At 42.5% G+C, this 18,602-nt stretch overlaps 3 protein-coding genes across 3 annotated transcripts; all 3 read right to left on the bottom strand.

The window, feature by feature from the left end:
* Positions 1–409: 409 nt before the first annotated feature.
* LOC149056487 (uncharacterized) lies at positions 410–3,034 on the bottom strand. The gene is made up of 2 exons (XM_089227092.1): positions 2,685–3,034; positions 410–1,280 (listed from the first exon to the last, which is right to left on the bottom strand). The coding sequence occupies exons 1-2, from the start codon at positions 3,032–3,034 to the stop codon at positions 410–412; spliced, it is 1,221 nt and encodes a 406-aa protein (XP_089083218.1).
* A 90-nt stretch (positions 3,035–3,124) lies between these two features.
* LOC149056486 (uncharacterized) lies at positions 3,125–3,601 on the bottom strand. Its single transcript, XM_089227090.1, has one exon. The coding sequence runs from the start codon at positions 3,599–3,601 to the stop codon at positions 3,125–3,127; it is 477 nt and encodes a 158-aa protein (XP_089083216.1).
* A 4,737-nt stretch (positions 3,602–8,338) lies between these two features.
* On the bottom strand, positions 8,339–9,412 carry LOC149056485 (uncharacterized). The gene has a single exon (XM_089226915.1). The coding sequence runs from the start codon at positions 9,232–9,234 to the stop codon at positions 8,398–8,400; it is 837 nt and encodes a 278-aa protein (XP_089083041.1). The 5' UTR covers positions 9,235–9,412; the 3' UTR covers positions 8,339–8,397.
* Between the last annotated feature and the right edge of the window lie 9,190 nt (positions 9,413–18,602).

Raw genomic sequence — 18,602 nt, 5'->3', positions numbered from 1 at the left:
GAAAGGCAGTGCCGATCCCATGATGTCCTTGAGCAAGCGGTCGACCACCGTGAGTTGTATGCCCGGGGACATGGGCGCTTCGTCCCAGACGATTAGTGCCGCTTCCCGTATCCTTTGTGCGCGCAAAGACTGCATGGTGATGCTCGAAGTAGACTGTTCGGTCAGCGTTCCTAGTGGCAATCCGAAAGTCGAGTGCACCGTCATGCCGCCGTCCATGAGGGACGCGGCGATCCCGGTGTATGCCACGCACAACACCGATAGATTTCTGTTGCGAAGCGACGATATTAGGCACCCGTAAAGCGTCGTTTTACCCGTGCCCCCGGGTCCGTCGACGTAGAACGTTTTTTGGACGTTCCGGTTGTCGTCGACGGCGGCCATAACGCGATCGTACACCCTTGTCACGTACTTGTCACCCTTGTACACGCTGATTGTCGTTCAGGTGTTCTAATTGTTGTGCCCAGCCCACGGCCGCGTCTATTGCACCGAACATTGGATCATCATGTTCCGGTTCCAGTAGATCGACGTCCGGGCGCGGTAGACCGTAATCGTCGAGCGATTTACCGCGTGAACGAAGTAGGTCTGCGATTGCGCTGAGGCACGCCGCCCTAGCGCGTTCGACGTCTTGGAAACGCCGGTTGAAGTCTTCCATCATGTGTACTTCGAATCGCCGGTACATGTCCGCGGGGTTCGTGGAATGGCAAAACAATAGTACCGTGACGTAGAGACAACGCAGTTGACGCGGTGTATCCAACGTCGACGATTCTGTCATGCATGCCAGCCACGCCGTGTCGTCTTCCAACAATCCTATCGCGACGGCTGCGGCCGCGTATGTGTTGTGCACGACACCGTTTACCGTCTTCATGTCTCGGAACGACTGCGGACCTCTTTTGTGCAGAAGTAGCAGTCGCAGATGAAAACGGTCTCTGTCCAGTGGATTGACGACGTACATCCGAGCCAACGTCTCGTGAGTCAAACAGTTACGACGTCGGTTCCATCGTCTGCGTTGTGCGTCCCAAGTGTAATGTACCGGTATTTCGTGATACAGGTACTGTCTGGCCTCGACGTCGGCCTCGTTGAGCGCGAAGAACGCCATGAGTTTTGTCCGAGCTAGTGCGGCGTTCTGCACCCGCTCTAATTGCTGTCCGGGCGCAAAGTAAACGTTGTGGTAGTTTTCTAAGTGCACCGGAAGTCTAACGATCGTGTGACTGATTTTGTGTAGTTCATACGCGAACAACCTCCAGCCAGCTTCAAGCGGGCTGACGTATCTCGAATTTATGAAACTGAAAACAATAATATAACACATTTAATAACGCAGTTTAACGACGTGACATTCATTAAGAACGATATGTGAACAATTAACTCAGTCTAAATTAATACCAAACAAAGTTATAGGTGCACAAAAAGTCTATTATTGTTGTTTGTACGTTTGTAATACTGTTATAGTATATTATTATTACTTTAACAATTTTGTGCCATAACAGGCAACAGCGTTAAGTAGTATTATAGCGATGGAGTTTATTGTATTACATTATAATTATGTTTGTCATGTGTATTTAAACGTTTTGTAAAACGTTATCAATGTAATTTTGTCAAGTGTAGTACAAATAAAAATGAGTATAATAAAGTTATGGTTAACATCATTGTAATGCAAATGTGTTCTGTGTGATGTTAAAAATATGTAAGTAAATCAGATATATTAATTTTTATATTAAATAATAATTATTATTATTATTGTATTATATACATTTTTCATTTATTCTACAAATTGTATACTGTATAGTATATTATTTCCAATGAAAATATTATTGTAAACAAAACTTATCAATGAAATACCTAAGAATAGAGTTTTGTGAGGGTAGTTAACATGTATGTGCTTAGGTTTTTTTTTTTTAAATTGGTTTAATGTAACAACAATATTTGTTCATTTAGAAGCCAATCGATCACAAAAACATAAGAAAAGGAATTAGAATAAACGTTACCTGGTTACACATCACCCACAGGAAACCGTGTAATGTTAATAATGTTGAACAAAAATAAAATTAAAAAAAGTAATACAGAACTATGAGATACATGTAAATAATTACATTGTATTGTATATATATATATATATGCAATCAAGAGTGGTTATAGTTAACCTACCCGAAGGCTGTGGAATGTGATATATACACTGTTGTGTTTAAATGGAATTTCAAAGTCCATAGTTTTTGTGTAAGGTTAAATGGATGCTGTAATCTTATAGATTTGGTTCTTGAATTAATGAATGCTATTAATATTGAGCAACTTAAAATAAATGTGTATAATAATAAATATCTGAGCATAATGTTACACTGTTGTTAGTGAAATGTAGTGTAAATGTTTTTAGTGCTGAGAAATGGTTGTCATCTGAAATATAATTGACAATGGTTGAAGTTTATGATTTTGCAACGCACTTGGCAGGCAGAGGCCAATTATGTGTACATTGCTATATCATATATACATATAGTATAGTAATATATAGTGGCAAACATCAAAACTTTTTTTTCAAATGCAATAGTTGAAAGTATATAATGGTTTTTTTAGTTGTTGGTGTGTATAAAGTGAATGACTGATGTCTACACATACACATATATGGCGTTTAGAGTTTACATTGAATACATTATTGTTAACTTAAAGAATTTTATCAAAAATTTAATTTAAATACAAACCTTTCAATCTCATTTCCATTCCAAAGCTCCAAGGTGGCTGCGTCGTGCCCCTTGAATATGTATTTGTATAAATACTGAACACTCTTCACAGTAGAGCATACTTCTACGTTTATGTGTGCGTTGTACTTTGCGAGCAGGTGCGGATTGTACGGTACGACAAATTCGTTGCCGACCTCCTGAGTTCTAACCCTGACCACAGGTCCGTCGTTTGGACGGCGGTACTTTGGATAACCACCGTTAGAAATGTACACAGTCTCATCGCTGTATGCCTTGGGATAGCCCTTTGAACAACTGTTGTCCACCATGCACGGGCTGTTGGGATTCAGTGTTCCGCACGGTCCGTGGATCATGTGCTTTGTCACACACTCGAATAGACGCCTTTCATTCACCGGGTCCGGCAAGAAGGCGCATACGACGTTGTCAACGTCCTCGGCGGTCAGCTACTTGCTATCCTCACTCAGAATGATCAGCATGTGGGAGTGCGGCAGTCCGCGTTTCTGAAACTCGACAGTATACACATATGCATCAACATTACCAAATACCTTGTTCTCCGTTATGTCCTTCATCATTTGCTTGAGTTTCGCATGGAACACTCTAGCCACCAGGTCAGGTCTGTCGTTAGCCGCGGTCCATCTCCCCAAGTTCTGCGTGATCTCAGGCCAGCTAGGATTACACGTAAACGTAATGAAGAGATTAGGCTTTCCGTACTTACGCACGACGGCCATCGCGTCATGATAGCTTTGTTTCATGTAACGGGGACCTCCCGTGAACGACGATGGCAAAATCATCCTACGCCCGACGGCCACGGGTGCGCCGACTTCGAGCTGTTGGTTTATGTGATCCACAAGACCCTGATAGGAGTCGGCGAAAAGATTAGCCTTATGCCTTTTGATGTACTCTAAGTTGTTCGCTTCCATCCGAACGTACTGATCACACATATACTGTTGCAACAGATATCCACCACTATGCAATAAACTCATGTTATCGTTAATCGTGTCATTGTTATTATGATACCGAATGCCTAGACGAAAGCAAGTATACTCCCTGGTACTGTTCCGGGTGCGAACTCGGTTTCGGCGGACGCCTTCCTGTTGCAAGTTGTGATGCCAACCGAGCTCCCCTCGTGGAAAGAACAGCGGATACAGCATTGGATCCGTGTTCGATGAGCCGGCAGGTATGGTCTGTAGACGGCGGTGTGGCGGGTTAATTGGATTCCGGTCGAAGATGACCAGATCCACGTTCATCGGCGGCTGACCGTCGTCACCGACAAACAATGCTGCCACTTCGTTGACCGTTTGAGGCGGTGGGTTGTATCGCCTTCTGTCCACATTTCCGTCGGCGACAAAATGCATTGTAACTCTCCTTGGTTGCAACTGAGGATCTCTGCCTGGAGCATTTTCTCTTTCCCACACTTCTCGCATAGTTCTGCAACAAATTACGGCTGTTATATGTTTGATTTTTATTCTTGGTTATTTAATACATGTACAGTTATGTTGTGAGGTATCTGTTACTGTATTGTTTGTGTTTTTCAAGAATGTCAATGTCAGAGTGCTTTGTAACAATGATGAAAAAATTTATTTGACGCTCACACTTATGTCAAATAATAAGAGTAATAAAAATTAATTAAAATGATGAGAGTGGAACAAATAAAGAATGTATAATATCAATTGTTTAGTTTACATTGCATTTAGTTGAATATATTCAAAAACATGATGAACTTGAACACCATATTCTGGATCGTCCGACTGTTTTAAATAAATTGCTTTTAATTAATTGCTTTGCAAATAATGAGGACATAATATTTTAATCTCAGTAAGAACTAGGTAAATTATAAAATGAAGTTTACGTAATTTTTGACTTATAATAAATATAAATATCAGTTTACATATGGTTACTATAGTAATGAATTCATATCGTCGGTTAAAAGGCTATTTGCTGTAAGCGACACATTTCAAACTGTTAAGGAGAACCCAAAAACGATTTTATCTTTTTTTTTATTTTCAAAATGGTATAACTTTTTTTGTTTTATAGATAATCCTTCAATTTTTTTTTCACATATACGTATTATATTTATCTTTAAGATAAATCTAATTCCTTAGAGTAATATAACTTTTTGATTTTTTAGTAAATACCTACATTTTATTTTTGGCGTTTACCACATTTTAATTTGCTTACTTGTACTTTTGTCGCTTACGTTATTTACTAATAAAATGCTTCAAGCGCCATCGAAAAATGTATTAAACGACACAATATACACACGTCATTACAATTAATAACAAGTCAATTTTAACAAGTTTTTTTTAATAAATTTGAATATTACTTTCTTATTAATTTATGAATACATTTTTATATTTTATAAATAATAATAAACAAAAACAACTCGTTAGGTAAAAATAAACAAAATACAACTCGTACAATAAAATAAAAATATAAATATCATAGAAATGCAATAAAATTTTTTTTTTTTTTTAAATTAAAATCAAATTATTCGTCATCACTACTTGTAGATGATTCTTCTGTATCAGTTTCATCTAAGCAGTCAGTTTTTTCTTCATTAGTATTCATACTAAAATACTCTAAATGGTATGAGTTAGGAATAATGCCATCCCTGCACAATTTATACAGATCGTCATATTTTTTAGTTGCAATGGTTAGTGCACGTTGATAACATTTAGAAACTTCTAATTTGTCATGGTTATTTTTTTTCTTTTTTGCTAGCGTAAGAGGTACCTCTTCTGCATTATACGAAAAGTAAACATGTATGGTAATTTGCTCTTCTGACAATTCGTTCATAATTTTTGTGAATACAAATGACTTCACTTTGGATATTTGAATTTTTTGTTTCCCTTCGTTACATTTTAATTGAGGACTATACCACTGTGCAGCAAGCATTTTCCAGGCCAAAAAATCTATAAACTTAAGATCAATAACTATATAAGGTTTTGGATATATTCTACCATTTCTAATTATGGTCGGCCATTCGGATGGACCCCATATGGTTTATTTTTTAATACAGCGTTCAATCACTGAGTGTACTGAATCTACAGGCATATACGTGTGTCCTGGCAATAAATATGTTATTTTTATTTCCTTAATTTTAGTCCATACATTCATTAAACCATATTCTATCATAGTCATCATCGCTCGGTTTTTATTTTGCCCTGCGCAAGAATCACAATATAATGCAACTGATTCAAATTTATTCTGTTCATTTAATGCAGTTAGGTATTTAAAGATACATGTTACTATTTCATTAGAGCCACGTAAACCATCTATTTCTCCCCATAAGTAACAGTAAGAATTTCTACTTCCTGATTCGTATACAGTACAATTATAAGTACTATATTTCCTGCTATAATATAAGTTCATGTTGTCTGAATATGGTGTATTGAGCACTTTTTGTAAGTCAAAACTTACACAGAGAAAATTTCCATCGCATTTTGATAGCTCTTGGTCAAAAATAAATGCCTCTTTGCTCTGTTCTTTATCAATTGCGTGTTCTTTTTCTTGTTGAAGTTCATTTTCATTTAAATCTCCTGTTTCTTTTATATTTTTGAATTTAGTACATTTATTACACTTGTCCTTTTTAGGTAAATGAAAACCCAAATTAAACTTTTCACGAAAAATTCTTCTAAATACAGCACTTGACACATTTTTTAACCCATTTGATTCACAGTTACTTTTGTATAATCGAAAAACGCGTTCAATACTTTCAAATTCTTTAGGTAGATATTTTTTTGTTGTCGAAGATCTACAATAATGAGACTGAACAGCTGGAAGACTTTCTATGAATTTATAAACATTTGATAAAACTGGTTCATCCGTTTTATTTTTGGGACGGCCTTTACCACGACTATCGGGATTTGACTTTCCCAAGGGTGACAATTTTTCAAACGTGTAACTTAAAAATCTTTGAGTAATATTTAATGTTTTTAAAAGATACTGCTGGCATATCTTTTCTTTTCTTCCATTTAGAGTAAAATAATAAAACCTTGTTATTTTACGCAAATTTGACATTTGTACACATTTCCTTTTTATTTCTGATTCTTCCATGCAACTTATCAAATAGTCACGTCTTCCATTTCGATCACTTATATTCCAGTATTCCTCAAAAATTATTTCCCTTTCGTCTTCAGTAAATTTATTTTTACAATTGTTCTGGCATTTTGTTTTTGAACATGGGTTAGGCTGAACACTTTTTCCTTTACCACTTTGTTTTTCATTTTTCTTATTTATCTTTTTGTTACCTTTTCTTTTCTTTTTCCTACCTCCAATGCCCACAATGTCACCTGATACACTTTTAGATGATAACGTAGAATTAGAACTATCTATATTAGTTCCAAATAACTGGCGAGAGCAACCTTTATCATTATTATGACTAGGTGAATCGGTACTTAAAATGGTATTATTAGGTGGAACCCAATCATTTGTGTCTCTACTACAGGTCGTTTCAGATATTATACTTGTTTTTTTTGACTCATGAACTGACATAGGAGTCTCCCCAAAGTTAGATTTATTTTGCATTATTTCATTAAATAAATTATTTGTTATTTGATCGATATCACGTGCTTCAATTGACATCTTTGGTTTTTTATATTTTATATTTTGGTTTGGTTCTCCTTTATGATTAATCATCTTAAAAATCATTTTTGTCCTTGACTGCATGATGATGTTCAGAAAGCTACACAATAACATTTTTTTTAGAGTTAAAAACTTATTATTATTTTTATAGTTGAAAAGTGGGTAAGTGTTTCTCTGCTGTGCAGTAGGTTACAAGTGGGTCACTGTAATAGATGATATTAAATTTGAATTTAGTGATATAATGTTATAAATTATAATTGTATACGAAAAACAATTCTAAGCGGAGACAGTTTGTCAGCCAAGGATAATATTTTAAATTACTTATAATATTTATAATATTATTATTATTAATACGGTAGCTATTAAGTTTAATTAATATTATTTGTATAATATAATAATATACTTTGGAAGTTTCAAGCATCCACAAATAATTGTGGCGGTCCTGGACGGATCCCACAAGTGTGAGAGTGATAGTGGTTTAATAGGACAAAAAAAAAATAAACACACGTTTTAGTTGGTCGCTGAGGTGCGATGATTGGTTTTTTTTTATTTTGTTTTTATACACAAAAAAACTACCGCGACAGACAAAGAAAAAAAAATAGAATGCGCGATACAAAAAAAAAAAAGTCACAATGGGAGACACTATTGTGTGGTGAGGTGTGTGCGACACGGCGAGGACGGTGGGTGCGTGGTGTGCGTGTCACTCTTAGCGCGGTCGTAGAACTGACTTGCTACAACACGGTTCGCGGTACCGGCGGTCGACATCTCCAGGCGCGCTTATCGCGTGTCGGTGTCGACCGCCGTCGATTGGCGGTTGACAGAGAGAATAGACGGCGCGGATTTCCGCGCATAGGCCGTTTGAATTCAAACGGCTATTACGCGGGACCGCGTCATACTCCCCCCCCAAACCGCCAACGACGGCGGTGTGCCAGCCAGTATCGGTGGTGCGGTGGTGTGGGTGTTGGAGTGTGGTTGTGGTGGACACCTTGTCCGCGGGCACGTTTTTCGGCTGATTACAGCGGACGTGCCCCGGCGGTGTCTGGGGAGAGATTGCCGATGTCGGCTGTGGGCACTTTTCCGGGGTTCCGGCACGTGTTTCCGGCTGGTGATAGCGGACGTGGCCCCGGCGTGTCTACTGCCGCCGAGGTGACGCCGGGAGACTATGGAACGTGTTATCGAACACGGTCTCCATGTCTTCCTCGTCACCAAGGTGCGTGTCCGGCCCGTCCAACAGTTCCGCCTCCTCTTCCGCTGATATTTCCATATCAACGGGTTGTGAGAAGGCGGTGGTCGGTTGCTCCGTGGTCCCGGCTGTTCCGGCAGGTATCACTACCTCCGGTACCGAGGTCACGGTGCGGGCCGGGTAGTTGGCTGGGGGGGCCGTGATTGGTGCCGGTTTTTCCAGGCGGAACTGCTGGGACTCTTGTTGTTTTTTCGCCCGATGGTCCCGCAGGCGCTGCTGGTTCCGGCGTTGACGGGCGTTGAAGGCTGGTACGGGTGTTGGCGTGGAGGTGACGGCTGTTGGCGTCCGCGTGGTTGGCGCGAGACGGCTGCCTACGTCGGCCGTGGGTTGTTTGGCCAGCCGTGGTGCGGGTACCGGGTGCTGCAGCAGCGGCCTGATTGGTCGTGCAGTTGTTGCCGGTCGTGACGTGGTTGTCGGTCGCGTCGTTGCCGGTACTGCCGCCCGTCGGGGACTGCGTGACCTGTTTGGCCGTAGCACGGTTGTGGGAGCGCCGCTTGTTGCTCTCTTGAAAACCTCGGTGCGGTCCTCCCACCCCCGTGTGTAGGCGGCCCACAACACCGGATCCCGCTGCAGCTGCGCCGTTGACATCCGCCGTACCCGTGCCGCCGTGGTGGTGTTGGTCGCCTCCTCCATGCTGGCCGCCTTCAGTAGTTGCTGGCTACGTTCCAGCAACTCGGCCGCTTGTTGGATGGCGGTTGGCGGTGTGGTCGGCCGTTGTTGGTCCATGGTAGGGCTGTTGTTCCGACTAAAATTTGTTAGATTTAGTTATGGGTTTGTTGGTGGGTGGGGTGGTGTAGGGTGGGGTTATGCTGTGATCGTCGCCCGTTTGAGACAGGACACGTGGATTTTGCGTGCGGGTTGTTGGTCCGTGAGGAACACGCCTTTACCCACGCGTCTGTGTAACTTCACCGGTCCCCACCATTTCGGTGCGAAGCCGGCGTGAAATTTTTTGTGCGCGCTCGACAGGTGGTGTGCTTTGTAGTACACCAAGTCACCTGTTCGGTATTTTGTGTCCGTCTGGCCCCCTGTTACAGGTGGTACGTCCAGTACGGCACTTTCCCGTTTCGCTCTGTCCCTATCTGTGTGCTCTATCTGGTTGTCCGCTGTCCGAGTCAGTGCCCAGTCCCCGGGTCGCTTGCCCTCTCTGCCGAGGACAAGTACCGACGGTGGGTATCCTGTCTGGTCGTTGCGTCTATTCCTGATAGAGAACAGTATGGGGGCTAACTTGGTGTCCCAGGTGTTGTGGTTCCCGTCGATGAGTAGCGCGCGTAGACCTTTTTTTATTTCCTGGTTGCGGCGCTCGACTGGGTTGGCCCTCGGATGATATACCGGAGTTGTCCAGCCCTCGGCCCCCCATCGTTCGATTGCTTTGCACATGTCATTCGATACGAACTGTGGGCCGTTGTCGCTTAAACACACACGGGGATATCCGAAACGTGAAAAGAATTCTCTTTCAAGCGTTTCGGTTATTGTCTTCGTAGTGGCTGTCCCGAGCGGGTATGCTTCGGTCCATCTACTAAACAAATCCGTGGCAACCAGTAAATATTGTTTTCCCCTACTCGTACGCGGGTAGGGGCCCATGAGATCTATGCTGATTACCTCCCAGGGGTGTCGCGGTGTTCTGGCGGCGATCGGGTCATCTGCGCGCGCGTTCAGTGGTTTTGTACACGCGCAAATGTGGCACGACTTGACATACAGTCGGACGTCGTTTTTCTGGCCGTTCCAAAAAAAACGCTGTCTTACCGCCCTGTATGTTTCTTTCCAACCTGGGTGGTTTGCGAGGACGTGGTTGTGGTATATCCAAATCACCTTTTGTGCTTTGTCGTTTGGTACGACTACGGGTGTGTGTTCGCCCAGCTTTCTCCGCAGAAGGCCGTCGGTAAAAATGTATTGGCTATTCTTTCTCGTGGCGTTTCTGGTGCTGTGCGCCGGCTCGTCCGGTGTCCCGTTGTCCACTATGTCTCGTATTTTGGGGTCGTTGGCCTGCCAAGTTGCGAGCATAGTGTGTGTGATGGTGTGGTCGTTGTTTGGTTTGTCCGGGTCCGTAGTGGCGAACAGATTGTCAGCCGGTGCGCTAGTAGTGGTGTTGTGTGGTGGTGTGGGTACCCCTACTAGTCGCTCCTCGAGGTGTTCCTCGTCTACCGGTGGCCCGGGTGCCGGGTTCCGTGATAGCATATCCGGCGCCTCGTTCTGTACGCCGGGTACATGCGTGGTGTGGTAGTCCAGGTTAGCCAGTTGTAGTGCCCACCTGGTTAACTTGGAGTTTGTGTTCTTTGCTCGGTGGAGCCATGTTAGTGCTGCGTTGTCGTGTAAAGATCAAAACGGCGAGCTTCCAAATATGGTCTGAATTTGTCGATTGCCCAAATTATCGCGAGACACTCGCGTTCAACCGCGGCGTACCGTTTCTGTGTGTCACTAAACTTCCTGCTTGCGTAGGCGATTATCCGTCTTTCGTCCGGTCTGTCACCCAGTTGGAAAAGGACGGCACCTGCTCCTATTTCGCTAGCATCCGTTTGTAGGCAGAACGGTTTTCCGTAATCCGGTGTCGACAGTTTTGGCGAGTCGCACAAGGCGCGTTTTATTGTATCGAATGCCGCCTGTTCGGTCTCGCTCCATGACCATTTGGTACCCTGTTTGAGACGGTCTGTTAGTGGCGCTACGGTGTCCGCGTAGTTGTCGACAAATTGGCTATACCAGTTGCAGACGCCCAGGAACTTCCGTAGGTCCCTAACTTTGGTTGGTGTTGGGAACCGCATGATGCCTTCTAGTTTCTCCGGTTGTTTGTCTATGCCGTCGGAGGTGACTAGGTGTCCGAGAAATGATATTTCGGTTGATCCGAAACTGCATTTTTCGGTGTTGCATGTTAACCCGTGTCTCTGTAGACGTTCCAGAACTTTGTCCAAGTGGCACTGGTGTTCGTCCGTAGTGTTTGAAAACACCACTATATCATCAAGATATACGCGGACGAACTCATCCAGGTACCCTCTCAGTACTTCGTTCATTAAACGTACAAAGGTCATGGGGCTGTTCTTAAGGCCAAAGGGAAGGACTCGGAATTGATACAGACCCCGACGCGTCCGGAATGCCGTGTATTTTCGAGCGTTTTGGTTAAGTGGTACTTGCCAGTATCCCGACTTAAGGTCCAAAATGCTAAATATTTTTGCGCCTCGCATTTGACGTATCAACGTATTGAGGTCCGGCATTGGATAAGCGTCGGACTCAGTGACGTCATTGAGTCGTCTGTAGTCGATGCACAGTCGAGGCGATCCGTCTTTCTTTTTTGCTAAGACGACGGGTGCGGCCCATGGTGATGTGCTTTGCTCCACAAGTCCCTGTTGTTCCATATCCTGTACCATGTTGTCGATTGTGGCCTGTTTTGCCTGCGGGTAGGGATATGGTTTGAGTGCTATCGGTGTTTGGTTCTTCAGGAGTATGTCGTGTTCGATTAATCTGGTGCGACCTACGTTGCCGCTGAAAACGTCCGGGTAGTTGCGAATTACTTCGGTTATTTTCGCGCGCGTGTGTATGTCACCATGTATTACCAAATTATCGACGTCTGGTGTAGGGTGGTGGTGGCTTTTCCGACCCTTCCAGCATGCCGTTGTTCTCCTATGTGTACCAAGGTGGATCGTGCTCGTTGTGTAGTCCCAGGTGACTTCGTTGTGTACGAGGAAGTCGTGTCCTAGGAGCATGTCGCAGTATAGGTTGTCCAGAATGGCTGCAGTGAAAGTGACCGTTAGGTCTCCGATCCTGGCTACGAATGTGGCGGTACCACTTGTCATTGTGGTGTGTCCGTCCGCCATTCGTACGTGTGTGGATTGTCCTTGGTGTGGTGTGCCAAATGTGTGTGCAATGTTCGGGCTTACATATGACTTTTGTGCTTGTGAATCGAGTAACGCTGTTACGAAGCCTGACCTAAATTCGAGCTCGACCGCGGGGGTCGGAATTTTGTCGGGGCATGTTCGCTTTTCGTTCCTCGTCGTTGGTTGTGTACTGTAGCGGGGCAACTGGTTCTGAACCGCGTTTCCGGTGCTCTGGTGAGCGGTTTGCACCGCCATTATCAGAGCGTCCGGTTCGGTTGCCTCTGTGCTACTTGTGTGTTCCAACGGTGCACGCGTGAATTTCATAGTAGTGGTCTGTGTGTTTGTGTGTGGTGATGACGACCTACTACTTAATGAAATTATGTGTGTGTGGGCGGGTGATATATCTGATGACGCCGAGCTTGTTGATGCGCGTTTGACAGTTATATCCCCGTCCGTAATGCCGAGTGTTGCTGGTGGTGGCGTTGTTGTGTGTGTGTGTGTGTGTGAGACGGCGGCGCGGACAAATGTCCGCCGACTCAGTTGCCGTTTCCCGACGCCGGTGTGTACCCGGGGCAGTCACTGTTCCAGTGAGGCCCTCCGCAGTATTTGCACGGGTTGGGCGGTAGTGGCTTTCCAGCTGTACCGTCCCGTGCTCGCTGCTGGTTTGTCGGCCGTGTTGCACGGGCTTGTCCGATCTTTTTATATTCCGGTTTCGGTTGCGGTCGAGATAGCGGTGGTGGTGGTGTCTGTTCCGGTGTGTAATCCAGGATTCCAGCGATCCGGCGAAGGTCGGCGAATGTCGCTGGTCTTTGCAGCCGTATGTGCGTGCGGTATTCGTCTCGCGTTAATCCGGTTATCGTACTGACTAGCTGTGGTTCAGGTAGCCCGGTGTTGATGCGGCGCGCGAGTTGATTTTTTTTAATCACGAATTCCGTCAGTGACTGCGTCGGCGTTTGTCTAACCGATACTATCTCGGCCCGCAGTCGAGATTGTATGTCCGCGTTGTCGAACTTTTCTAAAAATTCGGCGCGGAACTCATCCCAGGTGAGGTCCAGTAACCTGATGGTGTCCCACCATGTACTGGCTGCGCCCTTTAACTGCGGTTCAATAATGTTTGTCCAGCCCGACCTATCTATACTTGACTGGTATAGTATCGATTCCGCCTTATGTATGAACCGCACCGGGTCCTCGGGTGTGGTTCCGTGGAACTCTGGCAGTGAAAATCTCGCTGTACGTACGTCGTCGTACGGTATCAGTATAGACTGCTGCGGTTCATATGTGTGGGTTGGTGTTGGAGCATTGTGATGACACGCCGTATTTTCAAATCGTACTGACCGGTCGGGTGCGTGTTCGGGTCGTTGATAATCCGTGGCACGTGATTCGCGTGTCGCGGTGTAACTTGATCCGTGGTCCGTGGTGGTCGACGTGTTTGTGTGTGTGTGTGTGCCCGCGCGAGTGTTATCGGTCGCCGATGTTTCCGGCGTGCTCCGGTGTTGTCCAGATAACATCGTGCTGTGGAGGCGGGACGGTGATGGTACCTCCGGTTGTCGTTCCGGTGTTTGTTGAGACATGCCCATCTCCAGGCGTCGCATCGTCTCTGCTATGCGACGCTGGTCGTCACCAAAACGCATCATGCAGCTCTCGAGCATGGCCAGTCGCGACTCCAAACTGTCTGCACGCGTCGGTGTCGTTGTCGGTTGCTGCGCCTCCTGCAGTATGCCGCGGGCCCGCCTTATCAGGTCCGTGGCTTGTTGATTGTTTTGAGTGGGCGGCGGGTTGGTGATGTTCTGCGGCTGGTGGTTGTCCGTGTGGTCGTCCGCTGTGTTCTCAGTTAGTCCGGCGTGGTGCGTCTGACTCGTGTCCGAGTCACTTGCGGCCGCCCTCATGGTCTCCATCGGCTGAAACCGGATGGAGTTGGCCTGCAGATCCATGTCCGCGAAATGCTGGGTCAGCCGGATTTCGAGGGCGTCTTTCGCGCCCCCTTCCGGTAGCCCGCGCTGTTTACATTCGTAGCGGAGCTCCGCAACGGTCAATTCGTTTATGTATTTTCCCGACATCTCGTCCGGCTGTGTTTCCGGTGTTGTTGATGGGGAAAATAGTAAACACACTATACAGCGATTGTTGTTGTTGTTGTGCTGTTGACCGCTTATCGGTGCTATTTCCGTCCGAATGTAGGTCAGTGGGTCTGTTGTCGTTGTGCGCGCCGGGGTGATTACACTAACCGGTTTTCGCAGCGTATGTCGCGGTTGCGCGTGTGTGCGCTGTCCGGTCGACTATCGCGACTACGAATGCGGCGGCAGTTATTTGTATCTCCGTCCCGGGTGATCGCGGATGACGTTGCGGGTGGTGGTGCTTGGCGGTGGTTGTGTGACTTTGTCGCGCTCTAGCGTTCCTACCTATCCTACTCCGTGTGTTTGCGGTGTCGCGCGCGCTGAGATCGGTGCGTCCGTAAGTCGGGCGGCGTGGTCGGTCGGTCGTTACGTGCTTTGTGGTTATGTTACGTAACGCCGGGTTTTTCCGTTACCGCCTGCAAACCACGTTTGCGTCGTATGGGATCGGGGATTTTTCCGCGAGTTGCACAACAGGGAAATGTAATGGGGGTAGTATGGGGTAAGTTAAGATAAACAGTGTTTACTTACCGGTGATTCCTGTACGGGGAGCCAATTTTGTGGCGGTCCTGGACGGATCCCACAAGTGTGAGAGTGATAGTGGTTTAATAGGACAAAAAAAAAATAAACACACGTTTTAGTTGGTCGCTGAGGTGCGATGATTGGTTTTTTTTTATTTTGTTTTTATACACAAAAAAACTACCGCGACAGACAAAGAAAAAAAAATAGAATGCGCGATACAAAAAAAAAAAAGTCACAATGGGAGACACTATTGTGTGGTGAGGTGTGTGCGACACGGCGAGGACGGTGGGTGCGTGGTGTGCGTGTCACTCTTAGCGCGGTCGTAGAACTGACTTGCTACAACACGGTTCGCGGTACCGGCGGTCGACATCTCCAGGCGCGCTTATCGCGTGTCGGTGTCGACCGCCGTCGATTGGCGGTTGACAGAGAGAATAGACGGCGCGGATTTCCGCGCATAGGCCGTTTGAATTCAAACGGCTATTACGCGGGACCGCGTCATAATATTTATTTTTTTATTAAGGAAAAAAAAAGTATCGATAATGGGACCATTGGCTTGTTTTACATAGGTACTTAAACTAAATTGTACAATTTAATGTTTTTCATGAATAATAATATGTTTTGGAAAAAACTTATGGAAAATCTTGAATTCAATTTTTCAATCTTAGATATAAAATGAAAAGATATTATGAATTTCTAACTCAAAATAATTTGCAAATGTTCATGATTTTTAGGAATTTTATTAAAAATTCAAACTTTAGACACTCATAAAAAATATTTGTGAATATACGCTCAACTTTCTTTTTAATTTCCACAAGCGATAACTTACAAGGAACCTTGTATTACATTTTCAAGTTTTTTGAACGAAAGAACATTTTTTTTTCGACATTAATTTAAGAAAAAACTTATAATAATCGATAAATTCATATGCCTATAAATAGCTCAACATGAGTCAAAATATTTTGAAAATTTTACGGTTTAAATAAAATGTTAATATAAACATTCAGTACAACTTTCATGTATTTACGATAATGTTTTTAAGAATTTCACCAAAAATCAAAATCTATTTTTTCAAAAACCGATATTGTGTAAAAATTACAGTTTTTCCTTAATTTTTTTTTTTGGTTTTTACAGTCACTTTTGAAAACTACTGGGAATTTTATATTTTGACCTCCTCAATGCGTCAACTAGATTCACTTACACGTGTACACAGACACAAATAAAATGTAAAATTTAAATTTAAAAAACTACCATCATTGTAAAATCATTACAATATAATATCATTACAATCATTACAATGTCATTTAACGCTCCGCTCAGAATCTAAATTAAAATCTAAATTACCTATGTAAAATTAAAACATCATAACATTTTGAAGTCAAGATTTTAAATACAATTAAATAATAATATTATTATACCATGTTTAATTAAATTAACATTTAATCCATTGATAGTTTTAGTATATACGTTGACGTACGATCCACGTTATTCATATAAATATTTTCGAATATGAATCTGATATACTGATTCAATTAACTATATTAATAACTATATTTAAATAACGTGTCTATAAATATTTATAAGAATAAATGATAAAGCTGTTCCTTATTTCCGAATAACTATTATTAGACAACGTCGACATACATAAAAAGTGAGCATCACGCTAACATAGTAAATACCCGGGTCCCGTGCAATATTTTTATCACCACCTTTTATTTAGTTGGTCTAAAAATTATAGAATAAACTTTATGTTCTAACAAGAATTAAAATGTCATTGATCTAAAATATACATCGACAACTACTGAACTACGCCATTAGTACAAATGTCATGAAAATAATAAACAGGTAGTTTTGATTTATGCAGTTGTTTCTTAAAAGAATGTAAGTCACAATATTATGTATAATAGTGAATAGAAACACAAACACTGTTAATGTAGGTACTAATGTAATGAATAATAAAATTCATAATAATAATATAACTTAAGTTGTTATTATATTATTCTGTTTATACATTTTAAAAAAAGTAGATAAATATTCGATCTCAATAAGTTTATTTATACGTGGTTTCATTTGGTACCTACATCAAGTTTTCGGCTTCAAATACCGTACTATATTTATAAGTATGCATTGAAAACAATAGGTATTTTATGGTGTAGGTACTTACCGAAAAATAGTTGAAACCCTTCGTGTGTTAAAAGCGAATTAAATGACACAAACACTAATAGGTAATAATAAAATATTATCTTATGTGATAGTGGATCCACTATCCACGTTCTCTTCAACAAACTTGACGATTACTTTATTATTATCATCAATATAAACAATAATATAATAATTATTATTTATTATCATAAATTATTTGGCGGTTTTAATCGTTATAATATACTACCTCCAAAATATTATACAGCAGCTGTCTTACATTATCTGTGATTATTATGATCAAATTGAACTAACCTAAAAATCAATATCCCTTACCGCATTTTTTTCTTATCTATTACATACCACGCATTTGTTTATACAACAACAATGCTGTAAGCGACAAATTAAACTATTATAAGCGACAATATGGCGTATACATCATTACTAAAAAAAAATTGGGCGTTTAACACATAATTATTATGTCGTTTACTGCTCATTCAATAAATAAGAATGTCACCTAAATCAAATGTTGTCGCTTACACAGCACTTTTTTCATACCTGTCGCTTACAGCATAAAGTTTGATCATTGATAACACGTTATAAAATAATGATATCACTGCATGAAAACTATCTATGGATCCGATAGAACGTCGTCTACAACGCTGGGTACGGGGTACCTAGCATAGGCGTGCGCAGGGGGTATGCAGGGTATGCAGCTGCATACCCTGAAGCTCTTTGAAAATCGACACAAGAAAAAAACCTTTTATGCACAAGAAAAATAATTAGTACGTACCTATATTAAAATATTTATAATGATAAAAAATTATTAAAAAAAAATGATAGAAATGATATCAGACTAACGGCAGTGACAACGTTTGATTCACGTATTAAAATTATAATAGGGCGATTGTTATGCTAACTTCCGTCTGACGTATACCTATGGCCGGGTGCTATTAGTAAATTGAAATATCTAGTTATTAATTATTATTTTATTAACTATCAAGTATTTGTGTAATACATACTTTTTATATTTTGTCATAGTACCTATATGTTACAATATTTTTTTAATTAAACAGTAAGTCTTTTCAACATTTGTGTATTGTGTAAGTGTATAAATTATTAGAATTTTACATTCTTAAAATAACTTTTAGGGCACGCCAGTGGCAGTCTTTTGCATACCCTGAAAAAGAGGCCTGAGCACGCCTATGGTACCTAGTGTCGCTTACAACAAAAGTGTCGCTTACAGCAAATAGCCTTTTAACCGACGATATATTAACAACACAATTTCAGCTGCGGTGGTACTTTCGCACTGAAAGTGGCGGGCCCTACAGTGTCTAAAGATTGCATCCAATGCGCCAATGTAGTAAGTTTCTGGTAGCGGGTACTGGACGCCGGCCGGGCGGTGTATAAGCGGCGCGCGTGCCGCCCTGTCTTCCACCTGCGATTAACATGACACAATTTTATTTGTGTTAGCAACGTTATTTATACGAAATGTATTTACTCACCTCTTCGATGACGTAGGTAT

The sequence above is a fragment of the Diuraphis noxia genome, unplaced genomic scaffold (genome assembly GCF_037042655.1).
Source record: "Diuraphis noxia isolate RWA-SAM2 unplaced genomic scaffold, SU_Dnox_SAM2 contig0004, whole genome shotgun sequence".
In the NCBI taxonomy this organism is placed as follows: Eukaryota; Metazoa; Arthropoda; class Insecta; order Hemiptera; family Aphididae; genus Diuraphis; species Diuraphis noxia.
Note: the sequence above shows the minus strand (reverse complement) of the source record. Positions and strands in the feature narration are given on the sequence as shown.

What these genes read in the sequence shown, in the direction of transcription:
- LOC149056486 (XM_089227090.1), bottom strand. Translation starts at nt 3,601, where the DNA reads ATGGAAGCGAACAACTTAGAGTACATCAAAAGGCATAAGGCTAATCTT.
- LOC149056485 (XM_089226915.1), bottom strand. Translation starts at nt 9,234, where the DNA reads ATGGACCAACAACGGCCGACCACACCGCCAACCGCCATCCAACAAGCG.
- LOC149056487 (XM_089227092.1), bottom strand. Translation starts at nt 3,034, where the DNA reads ATGATCCACGGACCGTGCGGAACACTGAATCCCAACAGCCCGTGCATG. An exon ending in AATGGAAATGAGATTGAAAG is followed by an intron (nt 1,281 to 2,684) that starts GTTTGTATTTAA and finishes TATTGTTTTCAG; the next exon opens with TTTCATAAATTCGAGATACG.